Genomic DNA, 17086 nt, shown 5'->3' with positions numbered 1-17086 from the left:
CATTCTCTCCTGGTGAAAATGACACTGTTCCCAGTGGAAAAAAGAAGCCCCCTTATTCTTAGATAGAAGGCATCAGGTGAGAATCAAACTTCTTTCCAAACTGAGTCTGCTATCCTATTGGGAGATAAATGGATGCTTCTGTTTTGGTGTTTCCTCAGGCAGGAAGAGGTGAGGAAACTGGGGTGGGGGGCTAGCTTTGAGAGGCAAAAAGATGAGGGAAAGGTTAAAGAGGAAGGAACTTGAGACTAAGATCATTTAAATATTCATTACTCCCACCCCCACCCCCTTCCACAGCCATTCCTGGAGAGCATTACACATACTGTCCCATCCCAGGCCTCCAGCCACAGCAACCACACGACTCATTTCCCCTGGAACTGAGGCTGCATACCTGGGCTCCCCACGGAGGGGGATGATGTAGGGAGGGGAATCCCACCTGCTGTGAGTCACCTGCTGGTATAAAGGGCGTGTCTTACAATGCAGGGACCTTAAAAAGAGACTCAGAGACAAGGGAGAAAAACAACAGGAAGCAGCTGAGAAACTGGAGGTGAACAACAGAAGGAACCAAACCAGAGCTCACAGAACAGAATCAGGCTGAGAGCAAGGGGAAGTGGGCAGAGATTCCACAGGGACTGACTGGTGCAAGGCACAGAGCCAGCCAGGTTTGAGAAGCAGGCAGCAAGATGCTGGGGAGCAGAGCTGTGTTGCTGCTGCTGCTGCTCCTGTGGCCCCGGACTGCTCAGGCCCGGGCTGTGCCTGGAGGCAGTAGCCCTGCCTGGGCTCAGTGCCAGCAGCTCTCACAGAAGCTCTGTACGCTGGCCTGGAGTGCACATCCACCAATGGGACATGTGGTGAGTGGCAGCCTCTGGGACCAAGCAGGACTCTATCCAAGCCCTCCAAGGCTGCACTGGAAGACTTTGGCCTTGGTGGAAGCTGGAGGGTTGAAGGCCATCAGGGAGTGAGAGAGGACAAGAGAGTGGGGTTCCTAGGAGTGTCATGGGCTTGAGGGTCCAGGTGGGGTTCAAAAGTATTTATCTTATTTCTTCACTCTTCCTACCCCCTGCTCCATTCCAGGATCTACCAAGAGAAGAGGGAGATGCTGAGACTACAAATGATGTCCCCCATATCCAGTGCGAGGATGGCTGTGATCCTGAAGGACTCAGGGACAACAGTCAGGTACTAAGATGAGGCTGGAAATAGGGGCTGGAGATATAGCTAGGCACCATGGTAAATTAGTAAAAGTTGTATCTGTCCTTGTCCGTTTGGCCTGCCGTAGAATGGACAGCTTATAAACAACAGAAATTTATTTCTCACAGTTCTAGAAGCTGGAAGTCTGAGATCAGGGTGCCAGCGTGTTGGGTGAGGGCCCTCTTCCCAGCTGCAGACTTCTCATTGTATCCTCAGGTGTCAGAAGGGGCTAGGGAGCTCTGTGGATCTCTTTTATAAGAGCACCTATCTCATTCACGTGGGCCCCACCCTCATGACCTAATCACCCCCAAAGATCCCACCTCCTAATAGGATCACATTGGGGGTTAGGATTTCAACATAGGAATTTTGTGGGGACACAACCATTCAGACCATGGCAGCATCTAAGAATGGCAAAGAACTGGGTGGGTCTTCGGTGAATGGAGTAGGAAGAGGGTATCCATTTTCTTTCACGGCTTTCTTCTCTCCCCAGCCCTGCTTGCAAAGGATCCACCAGGGCCTGGTTTTTTACGAGAAGCTGCTGGGCTCAGACATTTTCACAGGGGAGCCTTCTCTACTCCCCAATGGCCCTGTGGACCAGCTTCACGCCTCCCTCCTGGGCCTCAGGCAACTCTTGCAGGTATGAACTAGGGGCCTGGAGGATGGGGGCTTGCAGGGATCAGAGACAGGGACTAGGGGTGAAGGATCTAGAGTCCTCTCTGATTGTGTCCTGTGTCTTTGCAGCCTGAGGGTCACCACTGGGAGACTGAGCAGATTCCAAGCCCCAGTCCCAGCCAGCCGTGGCAGCGCCTCCTTCTCCGCCCCAAGATCCTTCGCAGCCTCCAGGCCTTTGTGGCTGTAGCTGCCCGGGTCTTTGCCCATGGAGCAGCAACCCTGACCCCTTAAAGCCAGCAGCTTTAAGGATGGCACCCACATCTATGGCTCAGCAATGCTAAGATGAATCTATCAGCCCAGGCACCTGCGAGCCAACAAGTTAATTTGTCCATTAATTCTAATGGGACTTGCATATGTTGAAAAATTACCAGTACTGACTGATTTCTGATGCTGACCTAGCAAAAGGTTGAGTATTTATTAGATGGGATGGGAAAATTTGGGATTATTTATCCTCATGGCAGCAGTTTGGGGAGGAGGATTATTTATTATATTTATACTGAATTATGCACTTTTTCAATAAATACTTATTTATGTGGATATCTGAGTCTAATTTCTAGGCTTGGTTGGGAAAAAGGAATAGAATGGAAAAATAGGGCCAAGGGACTACAATGTGCATCCTTCTGCTCTGCAGGGCTACAGTGCAGAGGGACATTTCCTCACGACCCCCTGGTGTGCAGAGTAACTGGGATCTTTTTGGTCTTAATCGCTGTATGGCTAAACAAGTTGAATGGGACTACAAGGGGTTGAGATTAGGAAGTGGGGCCCCTAAGTGAGGCCCCTCTCTTGCTCCCTGACCCAGTGCCTCCTTCCTTTCTTTCTTGGCCAAGAGTGTATTTGGCCAAAGACAGGAGTCCCGATCACTGAAGGATCGAAAGTCAGAGCTGTTTTGGGCACAAAGGGCATTCCAGAAAGATGGAGGTAAATCTCACAAACTAATGGGATTCTCCTTTAACGGACATCTGTGGGCCCCTTCAGTGGGGGATTTGGTTACCCAAGGGGAGTTAAGCTGCCTTTGAAAGCAAGCAGGGGAAGGGGCTAGTGACTATTCCCCTTCCTTTTCTCCAGAGTCACAAGATCAAAAAAGCATGGGCTTTGGAGTTAGATGGACCCAGGTTTATATCTTGGTTTTGCCACCAACCAGGTGAGTGACAGTGGGCTAGTTATATAACTACTCACCCTCCCCCCAACTCATAGCTCACAGCTCCCCCTGGAAAATCTAAGCGACAGGAAAAGCTGCTCTCAACAGGGAGGTAAAAAGAAACATGACAAGAGGGGCCTATTGGGGTGGATGGAAGACAGGCCACGATTTGCTGGCTTCAATCCTACGTGGCCTGCTGGTGTCTCCAAGGACATTAGTCTTTGTAAGCAGAGAAGTAAAGAAGTTCAGAGAGGAAGCATTTCCAGGTCAGCACAAAGTTTATTAGCCACTTCTGCTCAGAAGGGCCTCTTTCTGCCCAGAACTGTTCCTCTGATGTACCAGGCAGGAAACAGCCACATGTAGAGGACCTCACTTGAATTCACATCTCAAGTTATACTAGAAGCATATCTTACAGCAAGGGCAGTTGTCCTGGGGTTCTCTGGCAATGGCTAAGGTGTGAAGTTGTTCAGAGCCCCATGATAAACTTTCAGGGTTCTAGTTCCAGGAACTTGGTCTTTGCCCAGGTCTATGCTCAAGGAATAGAAACCCTCCTTTCAGGTAAACAATATACTGTACAAAAGAAAGGGGATGATATCTTAATAGACAAATATCTAAGCCCCAAGGCTTCTCTTCCTCTGTAAAAATACCAAATTCTATCCAAGACTATAAAAAACAATTCCTAAATTCCCAGCAACCCTACCATCCCTGGCCCCAAGAGTGATTCGTCTTCTAAGAGTTGGGGAAGTGGAGACTAGGCAGAATAAGTTATTGTACAAAGCCTCACAGGCACATTCGATTGGCAGGCTCACTTTCACGGGAGGAATGGGTGTGGCCAGCTTGGGGGGCAGGGGAGGAGACTGGTAAGGCGAGGAGGTCTGCCTCCTATTCCCTTCTGCAGAGGGGAACTTCACATGGTGGGCTGGGGCAGAACGCCCTCAGTCCCAGTGGGAAAAGAAGAAATTTAGGACTTGAGGCAGGAGTGAGGGGAAGAAGAAAGGAAAAGGTTATCCTAGACAGGAGGGACCAGAAGAGAGACACAGAGTCCTAGCACGTATCTCTGTTCCTCACCAAGGGCCAATGCTGGTGGGCACCAGGTTAGCCCTACCAGCTATTAAAATGTTGAAATCCTTTTATACTGGAAAGAAGCCACTGCCCTGAGCTCTCAAAGTACATCCCAACTGTCCTGGCCTGCCCCCAACCTCTACACCACCCAGCACAGCAGGCAGCCTACAGGATCCTAGTTAGAGCCAGGGCCGACACTTGTTCTGCTTCACTGGCACCCCTTCCTTACCCATATTATGGTTTTACCTCTCACTCCAAATCCTGGGGTTAACCCAACTTAGAAGGGCCCCATGCCTGACTTCCCATCCTTGGAGAGCAACATCATGACTTGAGGGGTAGGAGAGGCAAAAGATATGGAAGGAACAGAGGAAATGTAGTTCCTAGTAGTCAGAAGGAATCAAGGGCCCTTCCGTGTAGAAATGGCTGGGGTGGAAGATGTACGCCTCATCCTCGGTGTTCTGGCCAGCCAACAGCGGGTCACCATTTGGCATGATTTCTTCAATCTTCGTACTGTTTCTGAAAACTAGGTAGTCCAGAGAAGGAAGTCAGGCCCTGATCTTAGGAAAGGAATTCCCAACCCATCAGGGAAAGTGAGGGAGGATGGCAGCAGAGGCCCAGACAGGCCTGAGGGGGCACTTAGGCAGGGCAGAGGGAGGTACATCCATTTCCTAATAGAAGGAACCACAAGGAAATGAGCCTCTCTCCAGTGAGGAACTTAGAGCTCGGCCTTTTCTGTAATGGGTGAGGAAGGAGAGGTGGGGAAGGCAGTGTGTCCCCTCTTCCCCAGCCCCACCTTATCACTTACTTTCCATTTCCTCAGTGTTCAAGTGCATCAGATCATGGGGCAAATCAGGCTCGGGCTCAGACTGTGAAATACGCTCTAGAATAGGCTCCAGCTTCAGCTCTGGTCCCAGGTTTGGCTCTGGCACTCCTGATACTGCGGCTAGTGTGGAGTCCAGCATGGGCTCCAGATCCAGCCCTGCCTCCAGCAGTTGCTCTAATCCCAGGCCTAGCTCTGGCGCGGGCCCTGGTGCCAGCCCTTGGTCCAGCTCTGATGATTCCATGTCTGGGTCCAGCTTAAACTCCGGCAGTTGTTGCAGCTCATCCACCTGTCTGGATACCCCAGTGCAGACAAAGGGGCAGGGAGTTGTTTAGGTGAAGTGGAGAATGGCAGAGCAAGCAGAGCCTGTCTCTCTAGTCTAAGAAGGCAACAGAGCAGAGCGCTTAAGAGCACGGGCTTTGGATTCAGGCTTGCCAGAGTTTGAATCCTATCATTTACTAGCCAGGTGACGTCAGGTAAGTTACCTAACCTCTCTGAACCTCAGATTTATCATCTGTAAAACGGGAACAACAATACCTAATAATATTTGAGAGGCAGTGGGATGGTTCAAAGCAGGGCTTTGGAATCCGACAGACCTGGATCATTTATTAGCCATGTACTTTAGACATAAGCCTCAGTTTCCTCAGCTGAAAATAGTAATAATAGTGTCTGCCTCCCAGGACTATTTTGAAGATTCAACAAATAAAACAAACACAAAGCATTTAGCTCAGTGCCTGGCACATAATGAACCATTACATGTGGCTGTTACTATACCCTACTCAGATGGGTTCTCATAAGGATTAAATGAAAAAAATGTTCTAAGAAAATCTAGTACCATGCTTAGCATCAAGTAGATGCCCATTAACATCAGTGATTATGACTATTATTATGAGGGAACCCCTGTGGAGACAACTTAAGGATGGCAGCAGAAAAATAGAAGAGAGAGAGACTAGAAGAGCAGGAAAAATCCTGGAGGGCCAGAGAGTGTGGCTCAGTAGGAGAAAAGGCCAGAGTGACTGGAAATGGGCAGGGTCGGGTCATTATATCGGCTAAAAAGGGTTAGGGAGTTGGGCAAACAGTTCAGAGCTCACCTGTTAGAGACCATAATGAGCCTATGTTTCAGGTATTTCCTCTGTTCCTCAAGATTAACTGTAGGGGACATACACAGGACCAGGGGAAGGTCAGTGGATTGGACACACAGCCCAAAGATCCCCCACTGCAGATGGTCCTGACAGTCATATCCCCCTACTAACTAGCAGTGTCCATGGACAGATGCCTTAACTTCTCTGGGTATGTTTCCCATGTTTGGAAGGAAGAAGTTGGATTTGTGGATGCCTGAGAATCCCTGCAATCTGCCAGTGAAGTATGTCAGTGATTCTCACCTGTCTCCTGGTAGTAGCGCCCAAAAGCCTCATCTCGGGGGATTCGGGGGTAGAGGAAGCACAGTGGGTTCTCGGGGATGTTCTCCTCAGTGAGCAGCTGGTAGTGGCGGATGATTTTGGTCAGGGGGAGTGACTGCAGCACCTCCTTGGTGAAGGGCTGCACAGAGTAGATGAGCACCTTATCTGGAGAGAGGATGTAGGAACGGGCAGGCTTGAGGGAAGAGGCTGGGCCTGGGAGCTCCCCACTTTGGCTGTCCACCCCCAAACCTGCTGAGGGATTCAGGACAGAGTCAGGGAAGCCAACGGCATGCAGAGGGGCAGGAAGGAGAGGCTGTGGGAACAGCAGGGCAGAGCAGCTGACCATCATCCTGGTGTTCCACCCAGGAGCAGGTAATGCCCCCTTCCGATGTTTCACTGAAGCGCAGGAGAAAGGTGCCAGAGACAGTCTTCTTCAGCAGCCGGCGCTCCTGGCTCCGGCTCACAAAGCCCATGATGCGGCTGGAGAATGAAAGCAGCTGTGAGGCTCTCCTGCCTCCCTTAGGTAGAGAGAACGCACCGGGTTTTGGCTCTGCCCCTTCTAAACTGTTCCATCTTGGCCAAGTCACTTCACTTTACTGACAATATCCAGCTCCCAGGGTTAGAAGTGGTATCAGGATTCAGTGAGGTCACAGAGGTGATAAGCACCTTATAAAAGACCAAGTGCTGTGCACATGGGTAGGCAGTGTGGTGGAAAGGCATAGGCTTGGGGTCTGACAGGCCTGGGTTCGAATCCCACCTCTGTCCCTTAGGTACATGCTTTAACTTCTCTGAGCCTTAGTTTCCTCACTTGAGGGTGGCAACGTCCACCACTTAGCATGGGTGTAAGGATTACATGAGAGAACTCATAAAGAGCACCCAGTAGGCTCTGGAACATGCTAGATGCTTGACTAATAGTGGTGACGAGTATTCTTGCAAATGTGAAGGGGTGTGACCTTGCACCAGTGTTTGCTCGCTCTCCCTGTTTGCCACATGAGGGCGCACAGAGTTCACTCTCAAGCCCAGAAAGGCAGCTGGGCCTGGGGGTGGGGATGGGGGTGGGAAGAGCGAGGCTGACCAAGGCCTCACCCATCATTCCAGAGATCCTTCAGGTGGTCATGTACCAGGTCCAGAATTTTGTCAAGCCATGTCCAGAACGGCAGCTTGCCAGGGGGGCTCTCTCGCTGAAGGAGGAATGGAAAGGCAGGAAGAGATGTGGAGTTGGCCCTGGTGTGGGGAAGGAGCGATGCAGAAAGGCTAGTGTTTGGACTGGGGGCTAGGATCTAGGTGCGCAGGATGCAAGGAGTTACCTTAGTGAAGTCAGCCCAGGACAATGACGCATCCTCAGTCTTACAGTTCTGCCCTGTGGGCAGAAAGACAGTTCAGATGACGGAAGGAGGCAAGGCCGGGGGCCTGGGGTAGAAAGGATGGAGGGCCAGGGCAGACTAAGGCTAGGGCAAGGCTGAGAGAAAAGAAGGAGGTCAGTACCAAACAGCTTGTTCCTCAGCATGCTCAGCTGGTCCTGGTCGAGGCCTCGGCCGACATAGGAGAGGAACTGCCAACTGAGAGCAGGGCCCAGCAAGCTCCAGGGGGCCTTGGGGGGACTGGAGAAGAACTGCTGATTCTGCAGGGGTGGGAGGAAGGCAGGATGGCTCAGAAGCAGCGCCCTCACACCAAGCTGCTATACCCCTCCTCGCCTCCCTTCACCTGTGGGCCCCTCCTCCTACCTGGGGGTTTGAGCTGAGCAGATTGAACCAGAGAACCGAGGCCCAGGCAATTGAGAGTTGGTTCATGTTAGAAATAATCACCACAGGGAGGCAGTCCGTCTGGGGAGAAGACAGGAGTCACCAAGAAGGGATATGTTCCTAGCTGCAGACATTTGGTAGGAGCAAGGGGTAGTCTCCCACGCTGAGAGGCTTCTGGTTAAGCCCCCCCTTATGCCTTCTCCCAAATCTGCTTCATCTCTCCCTGCCCTTCATTTTCACTCACTTTCAGTTCCTGCTTCAGACCCTGGTAGGTGTATTTGACCGTGAAGCTGATAATATGCAGTTCCTCTGTCACACCCAGCAGCCCCTGACAGCCAAAGACACAGTGATCAGAGGGCCCTTTGGCAAGTTCCTCCTGCCCCCCAATCCTCTGTCCACGCCTCACCTTATTGCTGCCTTTTCCTGAACAGGAACGTTGCTCCACCAGACTCTGTGAATGAAGGAGAAGGAGAGAGAATGCCAGAGTAGGGACTCCAGAGTTCCTGGAAGCCCTGTTTTGCCCTCCACACTTCCCAAAGCCTGGGAACTTCCCCCAGCCCCTGTTCTGTTGGACTAGAAGCTTAAGCTATGAACTCTTCTCACCAGGTAGCTGAAGTCCCAAATCAAGCCTTGACTCTGCCCTTTCTCAGGGGTCAAAGTTTTCTGGCTTGAGGTCAGAATGTTGAACTTCCGGAAGCTATTCCAGGAGGAAGAAGATATATGGAGGACGGGAGCAGAGTTATTCTAAAAACTCAGCAGGAAAACAACAAAAGTTCCACTTGATTTCAGACCTCCCCTTCTCCCTTTGTCCATACACCACCCAAGCCAACCTCATCCTTGTTTGTGCCCCCATCAGGGCTGCCACATGTGCGGTTGTCAGATCACACAGTGAATAAACGTTTGCAGCATCCTCGTCAGGCACCTACCCTTGTGTTTGAGGAGGATTCCTGAAAAGAAATATTAAAAACAAATCACTGCGAAGCAAAACAGTGTAGAAGTTTAATTTGTCTTTGGGATCAGACAGACCTGGGTTCAAACACAAATCTGCAGCTCACTAGCTACGCAGCCTTGCACAAGGCACATAATCTCTCTGAGCTTGTTTCCTCCTTTGAATGGTGCATTGATAATACCTAACTCATGGGGTTCCTATAACAATGAAATGAGTACTTGACGAGCGCCTATCACATAGGAAGTAATCAAGAAAAGGGATGAGTTATTATTTCTATGAGTCAGGAGTCGAAGGGGGAAGAACACAGCCCCAGGGCTCCATTGTGAAGAGTAGGTATCTCCTCTGCCCCACTAACCCACGTCCTGGGTACCCCTTGGTCCCACCCTTCACCTGCCCGATCTTACCTGTCAATGGAGACTTCTGCAGTCAGTGACTCATTGCCTTCCTGGAGTCTCACCAGCAGCCTGCGGGGAAGGGAGGTGGATAGGGGAAAGTGGACAATCTCAATCTCCTGGACAGACCAGATGTTGACAAAGATAAGGGAAGAGATTAGAAGAGGTAGGTGGATTGAGGGGAAAAGAAAAGAGACAGCCAAGAGTGGGAAGAGGTGTAAAGTCAGAAAGTGAACAGCATCAGGGCTGGAAAAAGGAAGCAGGCATGAGTTCTGAAATGCCAACCTTGTTCGGACAGTGAACTTGCTCCCAGTCTTGAGGATGAGGGGTCGATGGGGAGTTTGGGGCATGCAGGGCTGGATTTCTACCACAAAGGCTCTAGGGAGAGATGGAGAGGATACAGAGCTCACTGTCTGGAAGAATGGCTCCCCTTGTTCTTTCCCTCTGCCCTCCCCCGAGGTCCCTCCCGGGCCTCTAGACCTGTGGAGCAGACACTGTAGCAACTCTGTGACCTGGGCCTTCTGCAGGTCCACCCCTTTCTGCAGAGGATCTTCCTGATAGCTAACCAGGTGGCTCAGTCCCTTCAGCTCCTTCAGCAGCTGCCGCAGGTGAAACAACAGCTTTGCTCCAGCTGTGAACCTGGGTGACAGAATCCGAGGGAGAGAGAATCAGACTCCGAGAGCTCTCCTTTAACTATGCGGACGGTCAGGAACTGATTGAGACAAAAAAAAAGAATCCAGGAAGCATATGAAAGATATTCAACATGATTCACAATCCAAAAAATGAAAATCAAAGCTACTTTCACATATAAAGCTGGTAAAAGATCTATTAACGTAATAAAGCGAACTTTCATATGATACTTGATATATACAATTTATTCTAAGTGCTTACACCTATTAATGCATTTAATCCTTACAACAACCCTATGAGGTAGGTACTATTATTATGCCCATTTTACAGATCATAAAACTGACGCACAGAAAGGTTAAGCAACTTGCTCAAGGTCATAAAACTAGTAAGGGATGAAGTTGGATGTGAGCCCAGGCAGTCCGGCTGCACAGGCAGTACTTTTAACTCCTATCCTTTACTATCTCCATAATACAAAATAATAATAATAGGCAAAGTAGTGAGAGGAAAACAATCACACACTACGTATAAGCAAACAGATTGGGATGGCAGTTTGGAACTATTTTTTTAAAAACCTCAAAAAATGAGCATACATTTTGCAGTATTCCATTTCTAAGATATATCTTATGGAAATAATCAGACAAATGTATGAAGAAGTTCACAGCTTTGTTATTTGTAATAGAAAAATTAGAAACAATTAGTATTGGGTATATAAATTATGGCACATTAACGTTATGGAATACGATGCAACCATTAAAAATAATGATATAGGAGGCTGGCCCCACGGCCTATTGCATAAGTATGGCATGCTCCACTTTGGCAGCCCAGGTTCTCCAGTGTGGTTCCCGGGTGTGGACCTACACAACTTGTCAGCTATGCTGTGGCAGTGACCCACATACAAAGTAGAGGAAGATCGGCAAGGATGTTAGCGCCAGGCGAATCTTCCTCAAGCAAAAAGAAGAAGGTTGGCAACAGGTGTTAGCTCAGGGTGAATCTTCTTAAGGAAAAAAAAAGTTACAGGCTCAAATTTTAACATGAAAAAATGTCCAAAATTATTAAATTTTAAAAAGTTACAAGACAGTACACATATGATATGATCTGACTTCTATTTAAAATAGATGTATACTTGTGTATACCCATAGGGAAAATCTGGAAAAATCTATTCAAAAGCCCTAACAGTGGGTATCACTACATGATCAGATTATGTAGGTGGATGATTTTTGCTTTCTTTTCTCTTTTAAGTTGTCTGGAATTTTTTCAATTAGTATACATTTATAATCAGAAAAAGCAATAAAGCTCCTTCTATTAAAAACAATGAAAGAAGGGCTGGCCCAGTGGCACAGCAGTTAAGTTCACATGTTCTGCTTTGGCAGCCCGGGGTTTGCTGGTTCGGATCCTGGGTATGGACATGGCACCACTTGACAAGCCATGCTGTGGCAGGCATCCCACGTATAAAGTAGAGGAAAATGGGCATGGATGTTAGCTCAGAGCCAGTCTTCCTCACAAAAAGAGGAGGATTTGGTAGTAGATGTTAGCTCAGGGCTAATCTTCCTCAGAAAAAATAAATAAATAAATAAATAAAAACAAAAAAACTAACAATGAAACAGAGGATCAACACAATAACACCACCACCACCACCAAAAAAAGGTATATACTTTAACCTAGAAATACCACTCCTGGCACCTTACATCATAGAAAGAATTAAGGATGTAAATGAAGATGTGGCTATGAGATTATTTACTGCAGCACTGTTTAAAATAGCAAGAAATCATTCACAGGCATGGTTTGTCAACCCCTATACAAGATGATGGATACGTTTGCAACTGCAATATAAATCCTGATCCTGTACCCTAAGCCCTATACACCTGTTTTCCATTTACCTGAACAGTTGTGGTATATATATATATATATATATATTTTTTTTTTAGGAAGATTAGCCCTGAGCTAACACCTGCTGCCAATTCTCCTCTTTTTGCTGAGGAGGACTGGCCCTGAGCTAACATCTCTACTTTATATGTGGGACACCTGCCACAGCATGGCTTGATAAGCGGTGTGTAGGTCCATACCCGGGATCTGAACTGGTGAACCCTGGGCTGCCAAGCTGGAATGTGTGAACTTAACCACTGTGCTACTGGGCCAGCCCTGTGGTATATTTTTAATAGTTTAAATTATAATGAATTTTCTCATGAGAAAACACTTAAAACAGTAGGTATTTTTCAAGTATGTTGAAAGACACATTAGTTATTTTTTCTACACCACAATAAAATTAATATAAAATAAAGAGTTTACTGGAAAAAAATAGCAAGAAATTAAGAACAACCTAAATGTCCAAATATAGGAGATCATTAAATTATGTTACCTCCATATAGGGAACTACGATGCAGCCATTAAAAGTAACATGGGTACATATTATAATATACTGCTAAGTTAACAAAAAAAACAAACCCACAGGTCTAAAATAGTTTGAACAGTATGATTCAATTTTTGTTTAATAATATTACAGTAGCTACATCTGAGTAGTAAAGTAATAGGTAATTTTCTTTCCTTTTTTTTTTTCCTGGCATTATATTCATTGCACTAAAAAAAAAAGTAGAAAATATATTTCTCGAGTGATTAAAAAAGAAGGAGAAACTAGACTGTGGATTAATCCATTACTTTCACCAAAGCAAAGACTGGGCTCTGGGCTCCCTGGGTGGTGATAATGAAGAGCAGAGGGTAGCTACAGTCAGACGAGGGAGCTGGGATCATTCTGGGGAGCAGAGGTTAAGGAGAGCAATACCTCTTGCCATATATAGGGCATTACACCTTACAAAGCACAGCAGGGTGGCTAGGGCTAGGGCTGGGCCAGCATGAGGGTGGGGAGGTGCTCTCACCAATTCTCCAGTTGTTCCAATCCTCCGTGCATGGGGCCTCCAATGCAGGCCTTCTGCTGCTGGACTTTCCACTCCTCCAACTTGGGCAGCAGTAGCTCGACTAGGGTAGTTAATCGGCCCAGAAGTGCTTTGGAGTCATCCAGCACCTCCTGGGAAAGACACAAAGTGAGTGTGAACACCTCTCACCATCACCCTCCACCATCCAACTGGGGATGAAGAAACAAAGAAGTCAAGGCTAAGAGGCCAGGGCTCCCAGATCCCTCATTGTCCCCAGTTCCCTGCTGCCCACTCCCTGTGTCCTCTGCCTCCCACCTTTCTCCTTTTGTCCAGTTCATTGAGAGTTTCCTGTAGAAGCTGCTGCTGTCTGATCTGACGGGGGTCCGAAGAGGGCGTCTTCACTGGATGGCAGGGGCAGGGGTAAGACAAGTGCTCAGACAGGGCCCCTTCCCTTCCTGACCAGATCTCAGTCAGAGTCAGGATGGGGGATTTGGAAGGGAGAGGAAGGAAAATCAAGGAAGCATAGGAACCTCTGGGCCCTCACGTGAAGTCTGAATGGTCATACTTGAACCAGAAGCCCACTCAGTCTGCTAAGGCAGTTTGCCGTGCATCTCCTCCAACATTCACTACTGCCCCTCAGCCACCCCTCCGGATGACCTCCACGACATACACTGGCACTTCCACCTTTGCATTGCAGCGGGACTGGAGCCAGTGAGGTGTAGCCAAAGGTAATTACTGCTTACTGGGGCCCTTCCCTTCTGCTCTCTTCCACCCATACCTCCCAGCATCACCTGTCTTTCTCCCACCCCTCAATGTGCTTCCTACCTGAGGTATTATATCGGAAAAGGAAGACATCCTGCTGGTCTTTCAGTTGGCTGATAGATTTCACCAGCTTCTGTAGATGGGATGAGACCCAGATGAGGCTGCTTTCACGGGAGGAGGCAGGCTGAGCCCTGCCCATCCTGACTCTTGCCACATCAACCCACCTCCATCATAGCCCTTAATTCCAGGATCCGGGATTCAATCTCATGCTGCTGGCTCTCCACAGGTGCTTCAAGGGCTGGCTCTTCTTGCTCCTGAAATAAGAGGCTCTGAGCACATTTCAACTCTTGACCTTTCTTTCATCTCTGAAATCCAGGCCTGAAATTATCCCACAGGATGTGAGGGGATCTTGTTTGAGACGAATTTCCCGAGTCCTTTCCATGGTCCCTCTCTACTCCAGGAGTTTTCAACATCATCACCAAATTGTTCTTACCAACTGAGCCTTCTGAGCCTGGATCAGAATTCTTTTTTCTTCCAGAAGGAGATTAAAGATCATCTCAGCCAATTGGGTAGGGCCCTGGGGAAAGGCCTGTAAGTAGGAAAAGAGAAAGGATTGATTGAATTAAACTGCCTTCAATGAACTACCATCCCAGACCCTCCCCACCAGTGACCCCAGTACTTCCCCCTCCTTCAGGGCCCTTCCCCTTTTCACCACTGGTACCCCAAACCCTAGCCACTTCCTAACAGGGTCATCTAGACTCTGCCCTTCTCTCTGATAGCAATCCTTCAAGTCCAGACTCTGTCCTCCTTTCCCCAGGTCTGCCTCTGTCCCTCGCACCTCCAGGTCCTGTTCCATACCCTAAACTGTAGTGCTCTACACTCAGTTCCCATTCCTACTTTGTTATTACCAGTACCTGAATGTCCCGATAGAATTTTCGCAACTTGTGCCGTAGCAACAAGCACTCAGGGTCCTGGCTGCAGCGGCCACACTCAGAGGTCAGTTGGTCCAAGAAATGGAAGAATAGCATGTTAGCCTTGGAATCATCGTTGCCCAGTACAGCTTCTTTCCTGGGAACCGGGAATAACAAGGATTAGTATCTCTGCAGGTTGGCTACTGTGTTCAGGCCTTCCAACCCCTCCCAGCCCTTGGTGTCTCCAGGATCCTGGGGGCTCAGAAGAAAGAAACCACTTTCCTCATCCCCCACAACTCCCTGAAGGCCTCACCAGTTCTGGTCTTCAATCCAGACAGCCAAGTGCTGTCGAATGTCCATTGGCAGGAGGATATTTGAGTAGAGCTCGTACAGCTGATCCTGAAATGGGCTGTCGAGATTCTGTAGCATCTCCCATTGTGCCATTTGGGGTCTGAGTCTGAAGGATGCAGGTTCTCAATTGGAAATTTTGCTGGACTAAATCATCCACAGTCTCATGATTTTTTATCATTACAAATTAAAAATTTTTTAATTATACAGGTAAGAAAAAATACAAACAAAAATTAAAGTCTAGATTGACCCCACTCCCGATCTTGCTCCCTTCCCCTCCTCTCCAGAAGCAACCAATATTATCAGTTTGGTGCATATTCTTTCAGGGAGCACTATTTAAGAGCTCCAATATCTGAGCCCTTTTTATTTAATGGTAATTTTCAAACACATATCAAAGCAGAATGAATAGTACAAGGATCATCCATGTACCCATCATCCAGCTTAAACAAACATGATGATACTTCCACCATCTTTATTTCATCTATCTCCCCCAATGAATTTATTTTAAATTTATTTGTTTGTATTTGTATTGGTTTTTGCTGGAACATTTAAAGATCAGTGTGGGTTACAAGTATTTATTTCAGCATGATCCCTGCTGGCCCCAAAGCTTTATCAGGGGCTGAAACTTCCTTGGAGTTAAGGTACACTCTAGAAACTGCTCTCCATGTAGGAAGGAGGAGCTCCATTCTAGAAAATATTTATATACTCTGCAAGGAGTCGCTCAATCTCTAAGATTGTGACACTTTTATGATCTCTGTCAGTCTCTGATTCTTCAGGTGGATTATCAACTTTGGAGAGACCCAGAAATTTCACTCAAGACTGGTTTTTCCTTGTCACCAAGCTGGCTGGGCAGAGACTCTCTCTCCCTACCTTTCCCCACCCACTGCCATCTGTCAGTTGAGGAAATTAAAACACATTCTTGCTGCTGCCTGAGCCTAACAGAAAAGAATAAAGGCACACATCTGTGGTCTAAAAGAGGTCACATGATTTTATGACAAATCAAAGAAACATGTTTGAGGTGGAAGAGATTATTTTTATCAGTATGAATAATCACTGAGCTGCCTTTCTACCTGCGGGAGGTAGGAGGAGGAGAAGGAAGGGATCGGGCACCTTATTGTCCATTTTAATCCTTTTAGTAGTGCTTGACTTTTCTAACTATGTACGTGTATTGCTTTTTAAAAACAAATGACAAGGCCCCAGTTCTCAAGGAACTAATGGGCTGGTATTAAAAGAGCAAGGTGGCAAGTAAACCCTGAGGTTTAAATATGAAACAAACCCTGGTCTTCCCAAATGGATTGCAAACACTAAAGCTAAGGGCTGTAACACTTAAGTTTTTGACCACTTATCCCCCACTCTCTTAGGTATATATTTTGTGCTCAATAAGCTTTCATGAAATGAACTGCATTTTGTATGTGACCTTACGCAAATCGTTTCACCGTTCTGTACCTTACACTTTTTAACATAACAAGTAAGGATGATAAACCCTATCTATCTTTAGACATTGTTTTTTTTGTGCGGATCAAAATTAGCCCAGAAGTTAAAGCGCTGGCTAAGACACTGAATCTATGCAACAACGCCAGGTTCCAGGCTTTGGAGGCTGCCAGGGGAGTTTTGAGAGGGGGATGTTGGGAAGCTAGGGTGGACAGGATGGGGAGATCCAGGATGCAGCAGGCGACAGCTCTTATTTCAACCTGGGGACAGAGGGTGACCCTTCCGGAGCGCACCCTCCAGGGCCTGCTGCCCTTCCCAGAGAGGAACTCGCGCCCCCACCCGCACCCCCGCGCGCGCTCGCAGGGCCGTACCTGGTTAGGGTGTCCAGCCCGGCTCGCTCAGGAGGTTCTCGTCCAGGCTTCCGGTTCCCAGCAGGAGCTCCGGACTAGGACCTCCAGCCCCACCCCCGGCTTCGGTCCGCCCTCTGGCCTGCCCCTTGGAGCAGGCTTCAGTGAGCGGCCGACCCTCACCAGGCCGTGAGTTCATTGGCAGCCCTATAGCCCCTCCCCACCGCGCGGGGCGGGACAAGCGGAGCCGAAACCACGCCTCCAGCTCCAGCGATTGGTGAGAAAGCTCAAGTAAGCCCCGCCCCATATCTGCGGAGGGAGGAATCCTATTAACGGAATAGCCGGGGACTGCAACTGCTGATTTCCGAGAACTTGCACCACGGCTTCTGAATCGAGACTGGCTCGGGACCCTGGAGGCACTAAGGGAGGA

At 48.2% G+C, this 17086-nt stretch overlaps 2 protein-coding genes across 3 annotated transcripts; one reads left to right on the top strand and one right to left on the bottom strand.

Moving 5' to 3' along the window:
* The first annotated feature begins 301 nt into the window (after positions 1-301).
* On the top strand, positions 302-3107 carry IL23A (interleukin 23 subunit alpha). 2 transcript variants are annotated; one of them, XM_046655772.1, is made up of 4 exons: positions 302-848; positions 1072-1173; positions 1676-1816; positions 1921-3107. In XM_046655772.1, the coding sequence occupies exons 1-4, from the start codon at positions 681-683 to the stop codon at positions 2086-2088; spliced, it is 579 nt and encodes a 192-aa protein (XP_046511728.1). In that variant the 5' UTR covers positions 302-680; the 3' UTR covers positions 2089-3107. The 2 variants fall into 2 exon arrangements, with proteins under 2 accessions (XP_046511728.1, XP_046511721.1); XM_046655765.1 differs by having other exon boundaries at positions 304-848; positions 1676-1822; positions 1927-3107.
* A 147-nt stretch (positions 3108-3254) lies between these two features.
* On the bottom strand, positions 3255-16825 carry STAT2 (signal transducer and activator of transcription 2). The gene is made up of 24 exons (XM_046655743.1): positions 16681-16825; positions 14844-14987; positions 14534-14687; positions 14113-14208; positions 13844-13933; positions 13683-13752; positions 13173-13258; positions 12861-13009; positions 9841-9999; positions 9646-9738; positions 9373-9432; positions 8946-8966; positions 8623-8716; positions 8426-8470; positions 8264-8347; positions 8002-8100; positions 7763-7898; positions 7585-7637; positions 7364-7458; positions 6621-6757; positions 6260-6442; positions 5969-6026; positions 4863-5170; positions 3255-4580 (listed from the first exon to the last, which is right to left on the bottom strand). The coding sequence occupies exons 2-24, from the start codon at positions 14972-14974 to the stop codon at positions 4438-4440; spliced, it is 2544 nt and encodes an 847-aa protein (XP_046511699.1). The 5' UTR covers positions 14975-14987; positions 16681-16825; the 3' UTR covers positions 3255-4437.
* Between the last annotated feature and the right edge of the window lie 261 nt (positions 16826-17086).

This window comes from Equus quagga, chromosome 1 (assembly GCF_021613505.1).
Source record: "Equus quagga isolate Etosha38 chromosome 1, UCLA_HA_Equagga_1.0, whole genome shotgun sequence".
Taxonomy (NCBI): Eukaryota; Metazoa; Chordata; class Mammalia; order Perissodactyla; family Equidae; genus Equus; species Equus quagga.
Note: the sequence above shows the minus strand (reverse complement) of the source record. Positions and strands in the feature narration are given on the sequence as shown.